Below are 20013 nucleotides of genomic sequence, written 5' to 3'. Positions count from 1 at the left end.
CTTGTGTCATGCACAAAGTAGATGTCTTAACCAACTTGCCAAAACTATAGTTTGTTAACATTAAATTTGTGGAGTGGTTGATTTTTTTTTTTTTAATTACTCCAACATAAGTGTATGTAAACTTCTGACTTGAACTGTACATAAAATGTTTTCATTTCTAAATGGTAAAACAGATATGTATGAAAATAAAACCTTACATTCTGTACGGAAATGCTGGAGCATAGATCCAAATATTTAGCTTTCGCTTCAATGTCCTAATACATTTGGAGAAGAGTGTAAAATATGTGTGTGTGTGTGTGTGTGTCTAGGCTTTGTACAGTGGGCCAGCAAGCACGATGTCCACACTGCAGATCTAAGCAGAGAAAGGCACTGTGAGCCAACGCTGGAGCAAAGGACAACCCCCCCCCCCCCCCCCCACACAACCACTCCTGGCCTTGCTTACTCTTATGTGACATTTCAGAGAACATATCACACACACATACATATAAGGCTGACAAACACACACACTCACTATACTTACATCTACAAAGATAAAGTAATACATCACACTCTCACGCACAACACGCACACACACAAACAGTTTCAGTCTGGCATTCTCAGAGGAACCCTGCTCTTGCTAATGGTTCCTTTATTGCAGCCAGTCAGAGTGTGCACATCTGCTGAAGCAGAGAGACGGGGGCCTTACCGCCAGCCCAGGGGAAATCGATCGTTCATAATCAAAATGGCAAATAAATGTCTTCCATTACACACAGCCATTTTGAGAAAGCTCTCTGGAAAAAAATAAATAATAGTTTTGACGGCGAAAGCATGATGGGAAGCGTACGTGACAAATCAAGGAGTCGCACAGCGCAGGCAGTGCAGGGAACAAATATAAATACACGCGGGAAGTCAACTGCTCCCACTCACAACACTTCAAGACTGAGTGAAGGACGACTAATGAATATGAGAAAGTGGGGATGAGGGAAATTATTTTCCCAAGTTGCTGACAAATGTCAAAATTTGTGGAAAACAGTGACCGTCCACGTTCACCATTCCCCAACTTTTCGATTTGAGTGTCATTACGAGTTTTGCGGGTCAAAAACAACAACATTTGTGCTATGCATGGTTTAATCAATCTGACGTTGAATCTCTTTTTCTGTGGCCTAGTTTCATACCGTTAACATATTTTTTGAGGAGTCATGAAGCTACTGTAAACAATAGGGCATTCAGTGATTGAATAGGGCATTCAGTGATTGAATAGGGCATTCAGTGTGGGCAGAAACATCTAACTGCCCAGACATTTTTGATGATCAGCACTTTGGAACATCAGAAACACCTTCTACTATTCCTAATTTCCCCTCATCTCAGCAGCCTAAAACTGTTAACCAGAACAAACAAATACACATCTAAAATCAGCGGTTTACATTTGTTTCCTTGATGTAAAACTCTTTTCGAATCTAATCCGAAATTGCAATCTATTCATAAAACAAAAACACACAAATCAGCCTGTGTAAGTGCTCTGCTTGACATGGAAAGAAAAGCTTGTGTTTATACGTGGAGTCATCGTCCCCTTGGTCAGTTGTGTAACTCATGACAGTCACATGGTAATAATGTGTGTGCAGTATGAAATGAGGCTTGCTCTAAAGTGACAGGTACTTTATAGCTGAGACCAAATGCTGTATTCGAGTGTGAATGCGCGCGTGCAGGAAAGCGCACAGCTTGATAGTCCTGTAAAAGGAGCAACGGTCAAATGGTAATGACAGAGAGATGTCCCTTTTGGAAAACAAAACCTTCTCACTCATATTCAAAGCATTAAAAAGACACTGCTACAAAATACATGTGCACACATGACTTGACATTCACAGAGAAACGATAATACACAATATATGCATGCACTCTCATTCTCTTAATAAATCTCTCAATCCCTCGGACACCTGCACACACAGGAGCCCTCCAGAGTTGAGCAGGCCTCATTAGAACATAACAGTACCAGTGACAGCAGTGCACTTCTCCACTCCAGGATTTATTGATGCAGCATTTTTCACCCTGCCTTTACCGCACCGGTGAAAGCACTTAGGGGTATTATAGTGCAGCACAGGGCCAGCCTGGCACTCTGATGGCACAAACAAACACACTGGGTGCTGCGCCCCCTGTGCCAACCCCATTACTGGTATTAAAGCCTTGGCTAAGGCCCCAAACGCACATTAACAAAGGGCCAAATTGCTGACACTGCAAGGGGGTTCAGAGAGGGTACAGCCCCACAACTCATCCCCAACTAGTGGGATATACCATTGACATTGTAGGAGCTAGAATCATCCTACACCAAATAAGGTTCTTGAGAGCGATGCCATAGGGGAACCATTTGATGGGTCTCTGAATAACCATAAATGGGATGGTTCATTGAAGAACCATACAAAAGTCCAAAACCAGAATCAGAAATGAATAGCCCTGCTGTAGAGTTTTAAACCTTATTTGCATATTTCCCAGGGTGCTTGCACCACGTACTCTCACTACTGGTGTCCTCCAGGGTTCAGTTCTAGGCCCTCACTTGGCTCTGTCATATCCTCACATTGTCATCCACATAGCAATGATAGGAGAGACCATCAACTACCTTTCTCCTTCCCACCTACTGACACCCAGGTGGCGACACGCATCTCTGCGTGCCTGGCAGATATCTCAACTTGGACGTCGGCCCACCACCTCAAACTCAACAAGTCGGAACTGCTCTTCCTCTCGGGGAAGGCCTGCCCGCTCAAAGACCTCTCCATCATGGTTGACAACTCCACAGTGTTGCCCTCCCAGAGTGCAAAGAACCTTGGCGTGACCCTGGACAACACCCTGTCATTCTTTGCAAACATCAAAGCAGTGATCTGCGCCTGCAGGTTCATGCTCTACAACATCCGTAGAGTGCAACCCTACCTCACACAGGAAGCGGTCCTAGTCCAGGCACTTGTCATCTCCCATCTGGACTACTGCAACTCGCTGTTGGCTGGGCTGCCCACTTGTGCCATCAGACCCCTGCAATTTATCCAGAACGCTGCAGCCCGCCTAGCTTTCAACCTTCCCAAGTTCTCGCATGTCACCCTGCTCCTCTGCACACTCCACTGCCTTCTAGTCTAAGCTCGCATCCACTACAAGACCATGGTACTTGCCTACGGAGCAGCAAGAGGACCTGCCCCTCCCTACCTTCAGGCTATGCTCAAACTCCACACCCCAACCCCAGCACTCTGTTCTGCCACCTCAGGTCTCTTGGCTCTCCCACCCCTACGGGAGGGCAGCTCCCGCTCAGCCCAGTCCAAGCTTTTCTCTGTCCTGGTACCCCAACGATGGGACCAGTTTCCCCCTGAAGCTAGGACAGCAAAGTTCCTGCCACTCTTCCAAAAATACCTGATACACTACCTCTTCAAACAGTATCTTAAATAATCCTCCTCTTCACCTCAACCCCCCTTCTAGCACTGACCCTACAGATAGCTACATTATTGAGGAATCATGTACTTTCTATGCCTGTGATATGTGGTTGTCCCACCTAGCTATCTTAAGATGATTGCACTAACTATAAGTCGCTCTGGATAAGAGCATCTGCTAAATGACTACAATGTAAATGTACCTTTCCAGTGAATTTACCAGTACCACCCATGACTGTGTTTGTAGTGATGAGTATTAAACCTGTCACCTGTGATAAAAAGAAGTGCACTATGGTACACAGAATCCAAGGGTTTTAAAGTAGAGCTGGCAGGAAGGTTGCCTGTACAAACTGTTTCCTGCTGTTTAGAGAGAGGCGTGATCTATTTCTATATTCAAAAGGCACTCACACATCTGAGCTATCTTTGTTGCAGGTGCATGATAACAATTGAATAACACGAGAGAAAAAAAGAAGAAATCTTTACGTAAAGTTTAATAAAGAGCAGTGATACCAGCAAGAAGTGTGCCGGTTCCTATAAAACAAGCCCACTTTAAATCTCAGCTTCTTAACTAGCTCATCCGTATGTTTTTTTAAAACGGCACATTTTTGTCAATCCAAAAGCCAAGATATTTATAGGCAGGAACCGGCTCGATGAGAATCATCCAATGCATAAATGTGTAAACCATCATTTTCTACAAGAATGAAAAAAACAACACACAGATTTTTTCCTGCATTAAGTACCAAAATGGGCCTTTCAGATTTTCTGATGAACAGTAGATGCCATGTCAAGAACCCCACCCTTAACGCAAAGGTTATTTATTTTGGTAAGAGTTCTCCAAGGAACCTTAAGAGTTGAGGAAAAAGCATTTAAGAACCTTAATTTTCTTCAGTATATGTCTCGTAGTGGAATGATGCAAAAAGGTGAACAAACATTAACTGTACATTAAGGCATAAAACATCGTACTCACAGCTGGCACTGGTCTCCCTTGATTCCCTTGGTTTGGCAGTAGCACTTCCCTGTTGACACCTGGCACAGATTGGCATGTCCGTTGCACTTGCAGGCTACCATGGTCAAAGAAAACAAATGGAGGAGAAAGAAAGAGAGAGGAAAACACCGTCAGTCATCTCACAATGATGCACAACACACAACCCAGTGAGTCAGCCAGTCAGACAGGAGAGAGACAGGACTGAATACGGCCCGTAGCTCTGGGCCATATCTGAATGATGCAACATCTTCTTGGACCGTTCTGCTTATGACTAATTACCATACTCTCTGGTGCCAAAAGGGTCAAGACTGGTGTCCTCACCTAACCCTAAGGTCAGTGACCTTGGGTTAGCCAGAGAGGAGTGACAGTGAGTCACATAATTTGATGCTTGCAGAGGGCAAAACAGCATTGAATATAAACATATTACACACTCAAGAGCAACATTAGGCAGATACAGTTTCAATGATTACAGCAAGTCAATGCTTAAATCATGACTGTTAGCTTCTGCATATATGCTGACCAGAAAACGTGGGGATACAATGATAAGATGGAAATGATGTGACTGGTAATGTTTATAGTTATTCATTCTGAGCAATCCAAGGGAGTGCAGAGGGCAGAACAAAGGTTCAGAGCACTCAGGTCAGGGTAACGTGGGGCATAGAAACTAGAATGAGAACAAACTTCTCTTGTGCCATTATGAGTCTAAGTACATGATTGTACTGAGGTAAACAACAAGTAGTCGTGGGAAAGGGAATTGTATTTCACTGTAGGTAAATAAAAAGTTCCATCCTCCATGAAAGTTTTGAAAGACTGCGGGAGAGTGAATGTCTGAAAAGGACAGAGAGAGAGAGAAATTCCCCACAAAATGAGGATAAAAAAATATCATAATTTTGGTGATTTCCATAAAATGTTATCCATAGATGGGTCCTTTGGAGGAAGGATTGTTGCCATACAGAACCAGTCAAAAGGTTGGGACACACCTCATTCAAGGGTTTTTCTTTATTTTTTACTATTTTCTAGATTGGAGAATAATAGTGAATACATCAAAACTATTAAATAACACATATGGAATCATGTAGTAACCAAAAAAAATTTTAATATATTTTTATTTGAAATTCTTCAAAGTAGCCACCCTTTGCCTTGATGACAACTTTGCACAACAGGTCTGGCATGTTAAAAGTTAATTTGACACTGCATTGCAGTGCTAGCTGTGCCACTAAAGATTCTGGGTTTGGTGTTTCCTTCGACACATTGGTGCGGCTTTGTTGGGTTGTGTTAGGAGGACGCACGGCTCTCGACCTTCACCTCTCCTGAGTCCGTACGGGAGTTGCAGCGATGAGACAAGACTAACTATCAATTGGATACCACGAAATTGGGGAGAAAAAGGGGTAAAAAAAAGTAAAAAATAGTTTGTGGAATTTCTTTCCTTGTTAATGTGTTTGAGCCAATCAGTTGTGTTGTGACAAGGTATTTAAGTTTTTATAATAAAAAAACAAGTTAATTAAACCTTTGATCAAGTCAGTTAAAAACAAATTCTTATTTACAAATGACGGCTTCCCCACCCAAACCCTAACAACGCTGGGCCAATTGTGTGCCGCCCTATGGGACTCCCAATTACGGCCGGTTGTGATACAGCCTGGAATCGAACAAGGATCCGTAGTGACACCTCTAGCACTGAGAAGCAGTGCCTTAGACCGCTGCGCCACTTGGGAGCCCTGGTAGGGGTGGTATATAGAAGATAGCACTATTTGGTAAAAGACCAAGTCCATATTAAGGAAAGAACGGGTCGAATAAGCAAAGAGAAATGACAGCCCATCATTACTTTAAGACTTGAAGGTCAGTCAATACAGAACATTTCACGAACTTTGAAAGTTTCTTGAAGTGCAGTCGCAAAAACTCTCCAACCTATGATGAAACTGGCTCTCATGAGGATTGTCACAGGAAAGGAAGACCCAAAGTTACCTCTGCTGCAGAGGATAAGTTCATTAGAATTGCCAGCCTCAGATTGCAGCCCAAATAAATGCTTCATAGAGTTCAAGTAAAAGACACATCTCAACAGCAACTGCTAAGAGGAGACTGCGTGAATCAGGCCTTCATGGTCTAATTACTGCAAAGAAACCACTACTAAAAGAACACCAATAATAAGAAGAGACTTGCTTGGGCCAAGAAAAACAAGCAATGGACATTAGACTGGTGGAAATCTGTCCCTTGGTCTGGAGTCCAAATTTGAGATTTTTTGTTCCAATCGCCTTGAACGGATGATCTCCGCATGTGTGGTTCACCCCGTGAAGCATGGAGGTGGTAGTGTGATGGTACTTTGCTGGTGACACAGTCTGTGATTTATTTAGAATTCAAGGCACACTTACTCAGCTTGGCTACCACAGCATTCTACGCAATCCCATCTGATTTGCACTTAGTGAAACTATCATTTGTTTTTCAACAGGACAATGACCCAAACAAACCTCCAGGCTGTGTAAGGGCTATTTGACCAAGGAGAGTGATGGCGTGCTGCATCAGATGACCTGGCCTCCACAAATCACCGAACCTCAACCCAATTGAGATGGTTTGGCTTGAGTTGGACTGCAGAGTGAAGGAAAAGCAGCCAAGAAGTGCTCAGCATATATGTGGGAACTCCTTCAAGACCGTTGGAAAAGCATTCCAGGTGAAACTGGTTGAGAGAATGTCAAGAGTGTGCAAAGCTGTCATCAAGGCAAAGGGTGGCTGCTTTGAATAATCTAAAATATATTTTGATTTGTTTAACACTATTTTGGTTACTACATGATTCCATATATGTTATTTCATAGTTTTGATGTCTTTACTATTATTTTACAATGTAGAAAATAGTAAAATTAAAGAAAAACCCTTGAATGAGAAGGTGTCCAAACTTTTGACTGGTACTGTATATATATATTTTTTTGTCAAGCAGTAGTATATATATATATATATATATATATATATATATATATATATAAATAATTAGGGCTGACCCCAATTATTAGACTGGTCGATTGTTTAGTCGATAGGCTGTTGGTTGACCAAGTAATTTTTTTTGTCGAGGATGTGTGTGTATATATATATATATACACATACACATCCACATCCTCGACAAAAAAAAATTACTTGGTCAACCAACAGCCTATCGACTAAACAATCGACCAGTCTAATAATTGGGGTCAGCCCTAACAGAGCCTTAGAAAAAAACATCCCATTAGAGATGTACTTTAGTAGCCAACATAAAGTCAAACCCCACTGTGATATGCCTGACACTGACATGTAAAACTAGACCCTCCTCCATACCGCTTTTATGTTCTATAGGAGGCACGGAAGCCAGTGACGTCCACCACTAACTAACTACTGCAGCAGCAGAGACATGCCACTTCCCTTCCACTGTCTGTCCTATTTACAGAGAAACACAGAGATAATAATGAAATAAAATAATGAAATAAACAGAAAATACAATGAGGATTTTGTTTTGGGAGGCGGTGCAGCTTGTTATCTTTGGGGCTTATGCTCTCTCAGTGTCTCGCTCTCTCAGTGTCTCGCTCTCTCAGTGTCTCGCTCTCTCAGTGTCTCGCTCATAATATGTATATTTATATACAGGGCACATTTGTAAAAAATACTTATATTAAGACTTGTCTTCCCTGTTAAAATAAAGGTTACATCAAAATTTGTATCTCTCCCTCCCTCTGTTGAACAAAGCCAAATATAGATGTTTCTCAGATGTAACTGACCAAATTGGAGCAGCTAAAACAGAGAAACGCTAACATTGCTCTTAATAAATACTTTTTCATGATACTATTCACTTGACAGCAAAGCCTGTCTTGTCTGTACAATGAGATATACTCCCCTCTCTCACAGCCCTAGTGGGAACTATCATACAGTACACTATAAACACTCCATCAAACACACCTGAACAACTCCCACACTTCCATAACCAACACAGCCATAACCAGATTATCTTTCATACACACAGGCATCCCAAGATGAAACACCTCCCCTTACACATTTTTACCCAAAACAGAAAAGTCTAAATATATTTTCAGCTATACCGAATTTGCATTTTCCATTTTTGAGAAGAGTAAGACATGGGATTTCGCCAGTTGGAATTATTCCTAGCTATACAGACAGTGTAGAAATAGTTGAACACAGCATACAATACTCTGACTCGAGGTAGGCATTATGAATGTTCCAACATTCAGGCTCTGTGTAGATGATGTATGATACAGTACATTGTCTTAATGTGGTAGTAGCCACGATGAAAACAGAAGTAGAATAAACTATATCATTGGTCCAGTGCAGGTATAGGTCTGTACAGTAGATTTGGATCTCTTTTAGTCCTCGTTTGGACTAATCTTCCAAGAGTCCTTAAACATTAAAATACAATTTAGAATACGAACACATTTTCACATATAACACACTGTTACAAACAGACATAATACACTAACATATTGACCAGATAAATACTCAGTCTAAAAAGATATTGATTCTTCATCTACCATAGTCAAGCACAACTTTCCTATGGGTTATATTTAAATGGTTTAAATCGAAAATCAAAATGTTATTTTGCCTATTTCTCTTTTCTGTTTGGATAACACAATCTGTCTGGACAATCTATTCCTAGTATTTACTGAATGTCTGTCTCTTACCAACTGAATACCGTTGTGAATAGAGTTTGGCCGTTTTAAATGGTGTATATTATGAAATAAAACAATCTTGTTGATTTATGACCAACCAAGAGCATTGCGAATGACTACAACAGAAGAACCATATCTCCACCTTAAAACAATCCTTGCTGCTTTGTTCTGTGCAATCTGCAGCCTCCTAATTCCACTTGCTGATGCATTTCCCCAGACCACAGAACAGTAGTTCACCTGACTCAATTAATGCTTGTGTTATTTGCTTAAGAATCTTCCCTGGTAAATATTTAGCTATCCTTCTGATCATGTGTGCTGTTTTAATATTTTTTTTTACATAGATTAGTTATTTTAGACAACCATGATAAGCAGTTGTCTAGCTGCACTCCTAATAGTTTGGTTTCTGCCACTTCCTCAATTTGTACGCCCCCATACTTAGTTGTATCCAATGCTGTGTTGGCCTTTTCCTAGTGGAACAGACCAACATAACTTTGGTTTTCATGGTGTTTAAAACAAGTTTATTCCGAAAAACCCACTCCCTGATATTCTCCAAATCTCCTTGTACAGCTTTCTGTACCTGTTGAACAGATTGTATTGCTGTATAAATTGTAGTATCATCTGCAAATATAGTAGCTTGAGTTTCAGATAAAGCATAAGGAAGGTCGTTGGTATATATTAAATAAAGAAGTGGCCCAAGGCAGCTGTCCTGCGGTATTCCACAGTTTAAATCATGAGGGAAAGAAAATTAACCATTGAAATAGGTGGACTGTTTCCTGTCAGTTAGATATGACTGTACCCAATTCAATGCTACCTCCTTAAAACTATAATGCATTCATTTTTTCAAAATTATTTCATGATCCACTAAATCAAATGCTGCACTAAAATCTACAAAGTACACTACATTGTCAAACTTCCAAATTGTCTAGTATGTGTTGTGTAACAGTGGGTTGACTCCTGTGGGCTGTACTGTACAGACAGGGAGCAGCCTGCAGGACTGTAGAGTGCCTCTCCTCTCTGTGCAGAGCAGACACTGAGGTGATTTATGGCTAAATTAGGATCTCTATGAATGTACTCACATTATAGGAGTAGAGTGGTGCAGAGTAGTGTGCTTCAGAGGCTGCTGTTCAGGCACTTAGACATGGAGATGTGACTTTTTTTTTCGTTCTTTTTTAAATCTTTATTTTAACAGGGAAAACAGACTGAGACCTGGATCTCTTTTACGGCTGTGCCCTGTGTAAACATGTTGACATGTACAGGTTTAGGCATACAGACAAGAACATTTCAAACATACAAAACAAAGACACAATTCAACAGAAACAATCACAGACAACATCATATTGATCCTCCATAACATTTTTGAAATGGGCAAGGGACACCAGAGTGTCTAACTTAAGTTGGATCTGCAGTTTGTTCCATAAATAAGGTGCAAAGGAACTAAAGGCAGTCCTACCCAACTCTGTGGAGACCGCAGGAGTCTCTAATGTAATCCACATCTGTGATCTGGTTTTAAAATTAGTATATCTAGTGGAAATTAATGATGATATATATGGAGGTAGTTTTAAAAGAAGTGCTTTATAAATAAACAAGAGAGCATGTTGCTCTCGCCTCACAGATAGAGAGGCCCAATCCACATGTTGATATAGGATACAGTGATGACTTTTGTAACTATCACCCGTGATAAACCTGAGTGCACAATGGTAAATAGCATCCAGTGGTTTTAATGTGTTTGCCGATGCATGCATATAGATAATATCACCATAATCTAAAACGGACATAAAAGTAGCCTGCACAATTTGTTTTCAATTTACGGAGGACAGACAAGCCCTGTTTCTGTAAAGGAACACTATCTTGAATTTGAGCTTTTTTCCCAATTCAGTAACATGTTTTTTAAAAGAAAGCCTATCATCTAACCATACCCCTAAGTATTTATATGCAGAGACCTGTTTGATTTGAGTACCACCCAAGCTAGTGATTACAAAAGTGTTTCTAACTGAGAGTTTAGACCTAGAAAAAAACATGACATTTGTTTTCTTAGCGTTTAAAACAAGTTTAAGCTGTAAAAGAGACCCCTGTAGTATCCTAAAATCAGACTCCAACTGCATTAAAGCTTGGTCCGCTGTTGGAGCAATAGAGTACATCACTGTGTCATCTGCATATAAATGGAATTTACAATATCTGACATCATCACCAATGTTGTTTATATAAAGTGAGAACAATAGTGGGCCAATTATTGAACCCTGAGGGACCCCTTTAAGTAACTGTAAGGGGTCAGACTTGACCCCGTCGACCATGACGGCCTGAGTTCTATCTTTAAGATAGTCATAAAACCATCGGCATCAGTGCCCAGTCCTATAGATGACAGCTTACTCAAAAGGACAGCATGGCCTACAGTGTCAAAAGCTTTTGACAAATCTACAAACAAACAACGCAGCACAGTGCTTTCTATCATCTAAGGCATTTGCAATATAATTTACAACAAGCATAGTGGCCGATGTGGTACTGTGTTTAGATCTAAAACCAGATTGATTGGTGCTAAGAATACTGTTAGCAGAAAGAAAAGATTGTAATGGTTTGTTGACTATAGATTCTAGGATCTTTGCCAGACAAGGGAGCCTAGAGATGGGTCGATAGTTATCCAAATCACTACCGTCACCTCCCACCTCCCTATACCACTACAGCAGGGCCTACTGTAGATATCACACACACACACACACACACACACACACACACACACACACACACACACACAGCTATGCTTGCAGAAAAATGCATACAGTGGAGAGTAAATATACAGATGCATATTAGCGGACATACAGCCAAACTGTGGTTGTCTACAGGGACTGCTTCTAAACTAAAGAGCGTAGAGCAGTTCTCAACAACGGACACGTCTATACACAGCAGCAGGAGAAACCCAAATGCATCTTTTATAAGATCCACAAGTCTTTTCAGAAGACACAAAGGAACACTGTGACATGATGCAGCTCACACTTCTGAGCCCAGTTCTGAGACAACACAATGTGATAGGCTAGCTGATTGGCTACAGTGGCAGGGCTGACACTCCAGAGCCTCCCATACTGCACTCTGGTCCTGTGATACTCGACAAATCTTAGTGCAGTGGTCACCAACCGGTCGATCAAACATTTCTGTAAAAAAAGGGTTAGGGTCTCCTACATTCCTACTTCTTTTTTTAATTTGGTTTGCGCTGTTGGCGGTAGGTGCCCTTGATTCAGCAGCCCTAGCACCAGGAAGGCAAAGTGTTCCCATATTGAACCATTTCATGTGTCTGGCTACCCGGCAGGCCCAGGGTGCAAATCAAGTGCACCTATAGGCCTACCGCTGGCCAATCAGATAGCTCAGATCACGGTGTCGGCAGTTTCCTCTAGCCATATACCGTGAAAAGAAGCCTCGAACGCACAGCAAAGTTGATGACAAAACTTTTAAAACCATGACTAGAGAGAGACTCAACAACTACAGCAAAGAGCTGCTGTTTTTATGAATAAGATCATGTTTAAGTTATTCATTAGTGTCAACACTTTGTTCAACAGTTTATGAGCCATAAAATGTGCGTTCTCCCTACTAATACTCACGCTACAACCAGCACTGCAGCTGCAATGAATGAGTGTAGCAGCAAAGTGTTTCAATAAGCTAGCGTTATTATTACTTTAATATCAAGGAGTATTCCACTTTCTCTGGTCATAGGAGTAACAACATGAATTGGTGCATGAGGCAGAAATAATGTGGTGTGACTTGAGTTTTCAGAGGTACTGAAATAAGAAGGAATTGCAGAATCCATTGATGTGATTCAATAAAATGGTTAAGCCCCAATTTCATTTGAAGACTTTTCTGCCATTAAAATCCTTGGGCGGGCGGGGCGGGGCGGGGCGGGGCAGGGCAGGGCAGCCCAAGGATTTTTCCGGGCCACTTAAGTCCAAAGTGAAAAAAAAGTATAATAAAGTATGTAGAAAAGGTATTGTACCTGTATATAAAACAATGATATAATCTTTGAGAATAACAATCACCAAAATAAAAAGCTAGACAGTCATGGAGAAATGAAAATTCCAAAAAGAATCAATTTAGCAGTAATGATTTGCGCAAAATAACACAGTATTAGCCATGGCAAAATGCATAGAATTGCAAGAAATTTGCTTTAAAACTGCAAAATGTTCTCCCAGCTCCATGACAGAATACTGCATGTAGAATCACAAGAAATTATCGTTAGAACTGCAAACATTTCTCTCCGCTAGAATTGCAGGAAATGGGCTTAAAAACGCTAAAATGTCTCTACAATGCCAAAATAGGGCCTCTAAATTTCTCTCTAAAATGTGGCCGCCGCAACGGGTCGACCGTGCCCATTGCCACGCCCCCTGCCACGCCCACCACCTAAGCCACATATTGAACCATAAAAACCCCTGCTGTAACCATCTGGGAGGTCAGCCGTGTCTGCCCTTTTAAAACCACGCCTGTTAAAATCAGCCATCGATTCAGGCCAGAGTATCCAGGTGAGTGGACTATCATAAATTGGTCAATTAAGCACTCCTTTCTAGCCTTCCAGGACTAGAGTTGAAGTTACCTGCTGGAAACTGATTTGTTTCTAACAAGGTGGAACAGTATCCTAATCCCTTATATGCTCCCTGGCTAGATCAATTACATTTATATTGGGTGTGCCTGCGTTCGGCTGCTCGTCCTTGCATTTAACATGGCATGTGTCACTGCTAGTTCTTTACCACATTAAAACCTGCCTTGATTGAGGATGCCTTGAAAACAGTATTGCATTGGGAGCCACTAAACTGCGATGCCTGGGAGGGAAGGGAGTTGATGTGAAAAAAAACATCACAAAACACAAAAATAAGATGGAATTAAAAAAATAAAAACTCTCCTCTAACCAACGAGGGGATTTGATATAAATCATATTTCCTCTTCCTTGTGCAAACCCCTGTGGACACTACAATTTCTCACCCCACTACATTCTGCATTTGTGCATAGAAACAGCAGATCTAATGCACAAACACTACAATAGTGTGTGTGTGTGTGGTTGTTTTAGTTGTGTTACATAGTGACCAAAGTAGTGAGCTGGAATCTTGATCCTAGTACTTTGGTCGGCAAGTACATTTTTTTTATGGATGACCAAGATTTCATAGTAATACACTGACCAAAATTTCAATGATTTTACTGAGTTACAGTTGTTATAAGGAAATCAGTCCATTGAAATAAATGCATTAGGCCCTAATGTATGTATTTCACATGGCTGGGCAGGGGCCTGGAAGGGCATAGGCCCACCCACTTGGGAGCCAGGCCCACCCACTTGGGAGCCAGGCCCACCCACTTGGGAGCCAGGCCCAGGCAAGCATAATTACTTTTCCCCCACAAAAGGGCATTATTACTGACATAAATAATCCTCAGTTTCATCAGCTGTCTGGGTGGCTGGTCTCAGACAATCCCGCAGAAGCCGGATGTGGAGGTCCCAGGCTGGCGCGTGGTCTGCGATTGTGAGGCCGGTTGGACGTACTGCCAAATTCTCTAAAATGATGTTGGAGGCAGCTTATGGTAGAGAATTGAACATTTAATTATCTAGCAGAAGCTCTGGTGGACATTCCTGCAGTCAACGTGCCAATTGTAAACTGCCTCAAAACTTCAGACATCTGTAGCATTGTGTTGTATGACAAAACTGCACACGTTAAGAGTGGCCTTTTTGTCCCCAGCACAAGGTGCACCTGTGTAATGATTGTGCTGTTTAATCAGCTTCTTGATATGCCACACCTGTCAGGTGGATGGATTATCTTGGCAAAGAAGAAATGCTCACTAACAGGGATGTTTTAGTGCGTATGGAAAATGTATTTTATTTCAGCTCATAAAACACAGGACCAACACTTTATATGTTGAGTTTATATTTTTGTTCCGTATAGTTCAAATAAATGCACTTATTTTAATTGCTGATTTACTATTCACCTCACAAGATAAAAGCTAAAGCAACATAACTGCATTCCAAAAGGAGGAAAACATAACTGCACTGACCACTCTCACATAACTCTCTCTACCCCCGCTTATGTCCTCTCTACTCTCCCCAATCCCCTCCACCTCCTCCATTCAATGTCTATTTTAAATGGTGATGAGCTGACTCCTGGCTGCTACCCTTTATCCCAAAACCCTATTCTTTCCCCATTCCTTTTCCTCATAGGAATGGCTGAACAAACCAGAGGTAACTCATTTCTACTGCAGGAGATGTAGGAACCACCAGGCTGATATACCGCAGGCTAAAGAGTCTATAGGCTGAGACTTTTATACACCAGGGTGGAGGGATTTAATAAGGCTGTGACGGGACAACGGCCCACTGAGACAGAGGTTGAACATGAATCTACTGGAGTCTAACACCACAGTACTGTTGAGGTGTCCAAAGCCATGCATGCAGGCATTGACATTATGGACTTTGATTTGAAGAGGTGTTGAAACAACACTAATGTGCTAGTAGCATACGTATACCTGAGTACACAGTACACTGAGTACACGTATACCTGAGTACACGTACACCTGAGTACACACCACTGTTCAATCTGAGAAGGGTTCAGTCTGCTCAGAGTTCCTTCAGCACAGGAATGAGGTATTAAAGCTACTTCTACATGCCAAGAGAACAGGTGAGACTTCCTGCCACCCCTGAAGTAAAAAGGCCTTTAAAGTCGGTCATTTCCACTTAATTTCAGACTTGATTTACCTTTACGAAAAATGTATCAACCCCTACAAAAATGTCCACTATTATAATCCACATAATAATGACCTGTTGTAGGATTATTTTCCTGCTGTGAGCAGCACACTGTGATTTAGCATATAGTTCCTATATATATCAAATGTAACACACAGGTGATATGTTATCATGAACAAGCACACATGCCACTTCATACACAAAACTCACCACACACACAGGGAGACTTTTCCAAGTAGGTTCTTCAGTGTCTAGATAAAAAAACTAAAATAGACATCACAACCTCAATGTGTGGCTGTCCACCCACATGACCTTCCGGACTCGGTTTGCCACCATAAGCACCTTAGAATCCATCAATTTCTACTGTGAGCGAGTAGGATTCTCCCCTGGACCTGAGGAGTGCTCTCAACAATATGTCTGGGTGGAATTACAGGTCTAGTTTACATCCAGATCCTCCTATGTGTGGGACGTAGCACTGATGGGAGTGTTGGCGTTTCCATTCCAGCTCTCCATCTAATTAAACATTTTCAACAGAAAGTTAGAAGCAGACAGGAGTGGTGCTAAATAGCAGCAACATCTTTCCTCACCCCCAGGATATATTTAGCATGTATACGTCTCTATAAAGCCCAGTTGTATCGGCTATAGCTATTTAATGCATAGCATGAACCCTTCTGAGAACTAATTATTTTCTGCTAAAGAGGGTTGGGTTCGGTCTTTCATCTTGCTTTGGTTAGATTGTGAGGAGTCTGCAGTTTCAGATAAAAGGGACTTGCTATTCTGGCCTTAATGATCTTGTAAGGTTAAGGGTTATGAAGGTAGGTAAAGGCTTGTGATCTCTGACATCTTGGCCTTGAATATACAGTGTAGAGCGGCAGAGTGAGTGACATGCAGGCCTACTCTCCACACTGTGTTAAACTTGACTTGGGGTTTAGTATGGTAGCGAGACACATAACTCCCACCACATTTCAGCTTGGCTCAGTAACAGGTGTGTAATCCTATAGCTGAACTTGAATGTACTTTTTAGGCAGTAGGTACCAGATCAGAGCCCTAAGAGTGTGTGTGTGTGTGTGTGTGTGTGTGTGTGCGCGCGCCTGTGGCCAGAAATAGGGCCTCTGAAGGGGGGATGACTGGATACCGCTGAGGCTGCTGGAAAGGGTGTCCGACCGCCATGGGCCTTCTTGAATCAGGTGCACACACACACACACACACCAGATTTGTACACATAATGTAGGCATTAATACATACAGTTCTGGGTTTCCGTTAGCCAGTAATAGGGAGTAATAGTCTTCCGGGAGAAGAAGAAAAAAAGCTTTTAGCCTCTTCTGTTAGGGAAGTGTGGCACCGGACATTTCACAGGCAGAATTCATTGATGTAAATATCAGTCGATGTCAATATATTTGACTGGTCATGCTTATTTTGCATAATTTAGTGGAATTAAATTGGCGCGTGTGTATATGTAGACCCATCTTATTTATCCTACGTGTAAAGCACACAGCTACAACATCTGTCAGAAAGCGCGAGAGCTGTTGCTACAGCTTCTCAAACAGCAAACGCATAGACAACGGAAGGCAGGCTTCATCAGCGCGTCTCACACCCCTTTGCAATGAGGCAGTATGCATTGAGAAAACATATACTTAAATTGTTGGAAACCTGAACGTTTTACTACATATTATGAGGCATGTATTTGTTTTGCTTCAAAGTAGCCTAGCCAAAATCAGACCATATCTGTGGAGGCAATTATTTTATACTATATCAACTTTCTTTCATTGTCCAGTAGCCAAAGGCACAATCCTAGTTATATTAGCAACCCACGCTAGTTCTTGCATACTAGATCTCCCCTCTCAAAATTTCAAAAGGATATTTTCATCTCTGTTACATGAAATATCTAGTTTTTGACAACTGTGTTTTCCTGCTGATTGCATTATGGGAAAAAACATTAGCACATAGCCTACTGCCTTGTCCACATTGCTGCGCTTATGTGAAATAATAGTTTATCAACATTTTAAGCTAAATGTTCTGATCTGTTGCATCAGCCTCATTGCTTTAAAAAAATAAAATGTATGTGGCCAAGGCCTACTGATTGTATGAATTTGGGATATATCGACCCACAGCTGTCCCAGAGTCTGTCTGGAATAGGCCATTTCTTTCTCCACAAGCAGACCAATAGAATAGGTCAACTTTTCTACTATGGGGATAGTAGATTGACATAAGCTAGTGATTTTGCTGTTCGTTACTCGTCTTGTTGGCTGAGCAAAAGTAAATGAACATCTTGCAGCCGGGCGCAACCAGGAGACCCATAATTGGCCCAGCGTCAGCCGGGTTAGGGGAGGATTTGGCCGGCAGGGATGTTCTTGTCCCATCGCGCACTAGCAACTCCTGTTGCGGGGCGCAATGCACGCTGACACGGTCGCCAGGTGTAGGGTGCTTCCTCCGACACATTGGTGCGGCTGGCTACCGGGTTAAGCGGGCGTTGTGTCAAGAATCTGTGCAGCTTGGCTGGGTTGTATTTCGGAGGACACACAGCTCTCGACCTTCGCCTCTCCCAAGTCCGTAAGGGAGTTGCAGCGATGGGACAAGACTGTAACTACCAATTAGATATAATGACATTGGGAGAAAAAGGGGGAAAAAAATAAATAATAACTGAAGGACCGTACATCGTTGCATCTCAAATTGAATCTTCTGTTAATATGAATTACCACCATCTAATTGGGATTCCTGTCATTCTGAGCACCGTGGGTGAACGCCCTAACCAGGTTACACACCCAATGCATATGGGTACAGTACATTTCTCAAATGTGCGGTAAATTAAAATGCTGCCGGGTCAAATGTCCAGCACCACACTTTCCTAATGGAAACCCTGATACAGTATGTATACTGACTCAAACATACAACCTATACACTTATATGCATTTTAAAACACACTGTATATATCTGTTCATGCACACATAAACAAAACACACCAACACAGTGCTTACTGATGGGAGGTCAGTGGAGGAGGACACAGTGGGTGCCTAGTCAGTGGACTATTTCACAGAGGCACCAGAGCAACTACATCTCTGGAACAGCTGCCACTGTCTAATCCATCAGAATGGGTGAGCAGGAGGGAGGACAAAACCGCGTGCTGAGCTGAGGTCCTGATGACGGAGCCCACCCTCACCTCCCTCTGGTAGAGTATGTGTACACACACACACACACACACACACACACACACACACACACACACACACACACACACACACACACACACACACACACACACACACACACACACACACACACACAGATAAAAGCTGTCCTGCTGTCTACTCCCTCCCTCTCACTGCAGGATACACATGAGCTGGCTGTTCATGGATTCACACACAACAGCATCCTCCCACACTGAACATGACAGACACCCATTTATACCCCGCCAAGGCACTGCCAGAGGGTGGGGGTGTGTGTGTGTGTGTGTGTGTGTGTGTGCGTGCGCACATGTGTATGTGACAGAGAGAGAAAAAGAGAGAGACCAAGAGAGCGGGAGAGAGTGAGAACCAAAACATCTAGAAAGGGTGTTAAAGTAGGCTGCTCCTGCCTTTATGAAAGGCAGTAAGACAACTCTGGTGGGACACTGAGATGTGAAAGGTTAGAGGGCAAGGTTACAGGGCAAGCAAACAACAACACAAAATGAGTTTATGAATCCCCTCAGGAGGCATCGAGAGCACGAAACCACAAAAACAAATTCAGTGTTGGAGACCATTAAGCAAACAAACAGTTTAAACAGGCTGAAAGAGAGAACGAGACACCAAGACAGACAGACACCAAGACAGAGAGAGAGAGAAAGCGAGAGAGAAAGCGAGAGAGAGAGAGAAAGCGAGAGAGAGAAAGCGAGAGAGAGAAGGAAAGCGAGAGAGAGAAGGAAAGCGAGAGAGAGAGACAGAAAGCGAGAGAGAGAGACAGAAAGCGAGAGAGAGAAAGCGAGAGACAGACAGAAAGCGAGAGAGAGATAGAGAGAAAGAAAGCGAGAGAGAGATAAAGCGAGAGACAAAGCGAGAGAGCGAGAGACAGAAAGCGAGAGACAGACAAAGCGAGAGAGAGACAGACAAAGCGAGAGAGAGACAGACAAAGCGAGAGAGAGACAGACAAAGCGAGAGAGAGACAGACAAAGCGAGAGAGAGACAGACAAAGCGAGAGAGAGACAGACAAAGCGAGAGAGAGACAGACAAAGCGAGAGAGAGACAGACAAAGCGAGAGAGAGACAGACAAAGAGAGAGAGAGACAGACAAAGCGAGAGAGAGACAGACAAAGCGAGAGAGAGACAGACAAAGCGAGAGAGAGACA

General features: G+C 42.3%; 1 protein-coding gene across 2 annotated transcripts in view; it reads right to left on the bottom strand.

Annotated features, from left to right (window-relative positions):
• Window positions 1-20013, bottom strand: part of LOC115193654 (attractin-like protein 1) — a 341916-nt gene that overhangs the window by 195716 nt on the left and 126187 nt on the right. For both annotated transcript variants that reach the window (XM_029752515.1, XM_029752516.1), the window contains one exon: window positions 4351-4444. In XM_029752515.1, coding sequence (XP_029608375.1) covers window positions 4351-4444 — 94 coding nt within the window. The remainder of the gene's footprint in view (window positions 1-4350; window positions 4445-20013) is intronic.

Source organism: Salmo trutta, chromosome 5 (genome assembly GCF_901001165.1).
Source record: "Salmo trutta chromosome 5, fSalTru1.1, whole genome shotgun sequence".
In the NCBI taxonomy this organism is placed as follows: Eukaryota; Metazoa; Chordata; class Actinopteri; order Salmoniformes; family Salmonidae; genus Salmo; species Salmo trutta.
The sequence above is the reverse complement of the archived record's forward strand: the minus strand, read 5'-3'. Positions and strand labels throughout refer to the sequence as shown.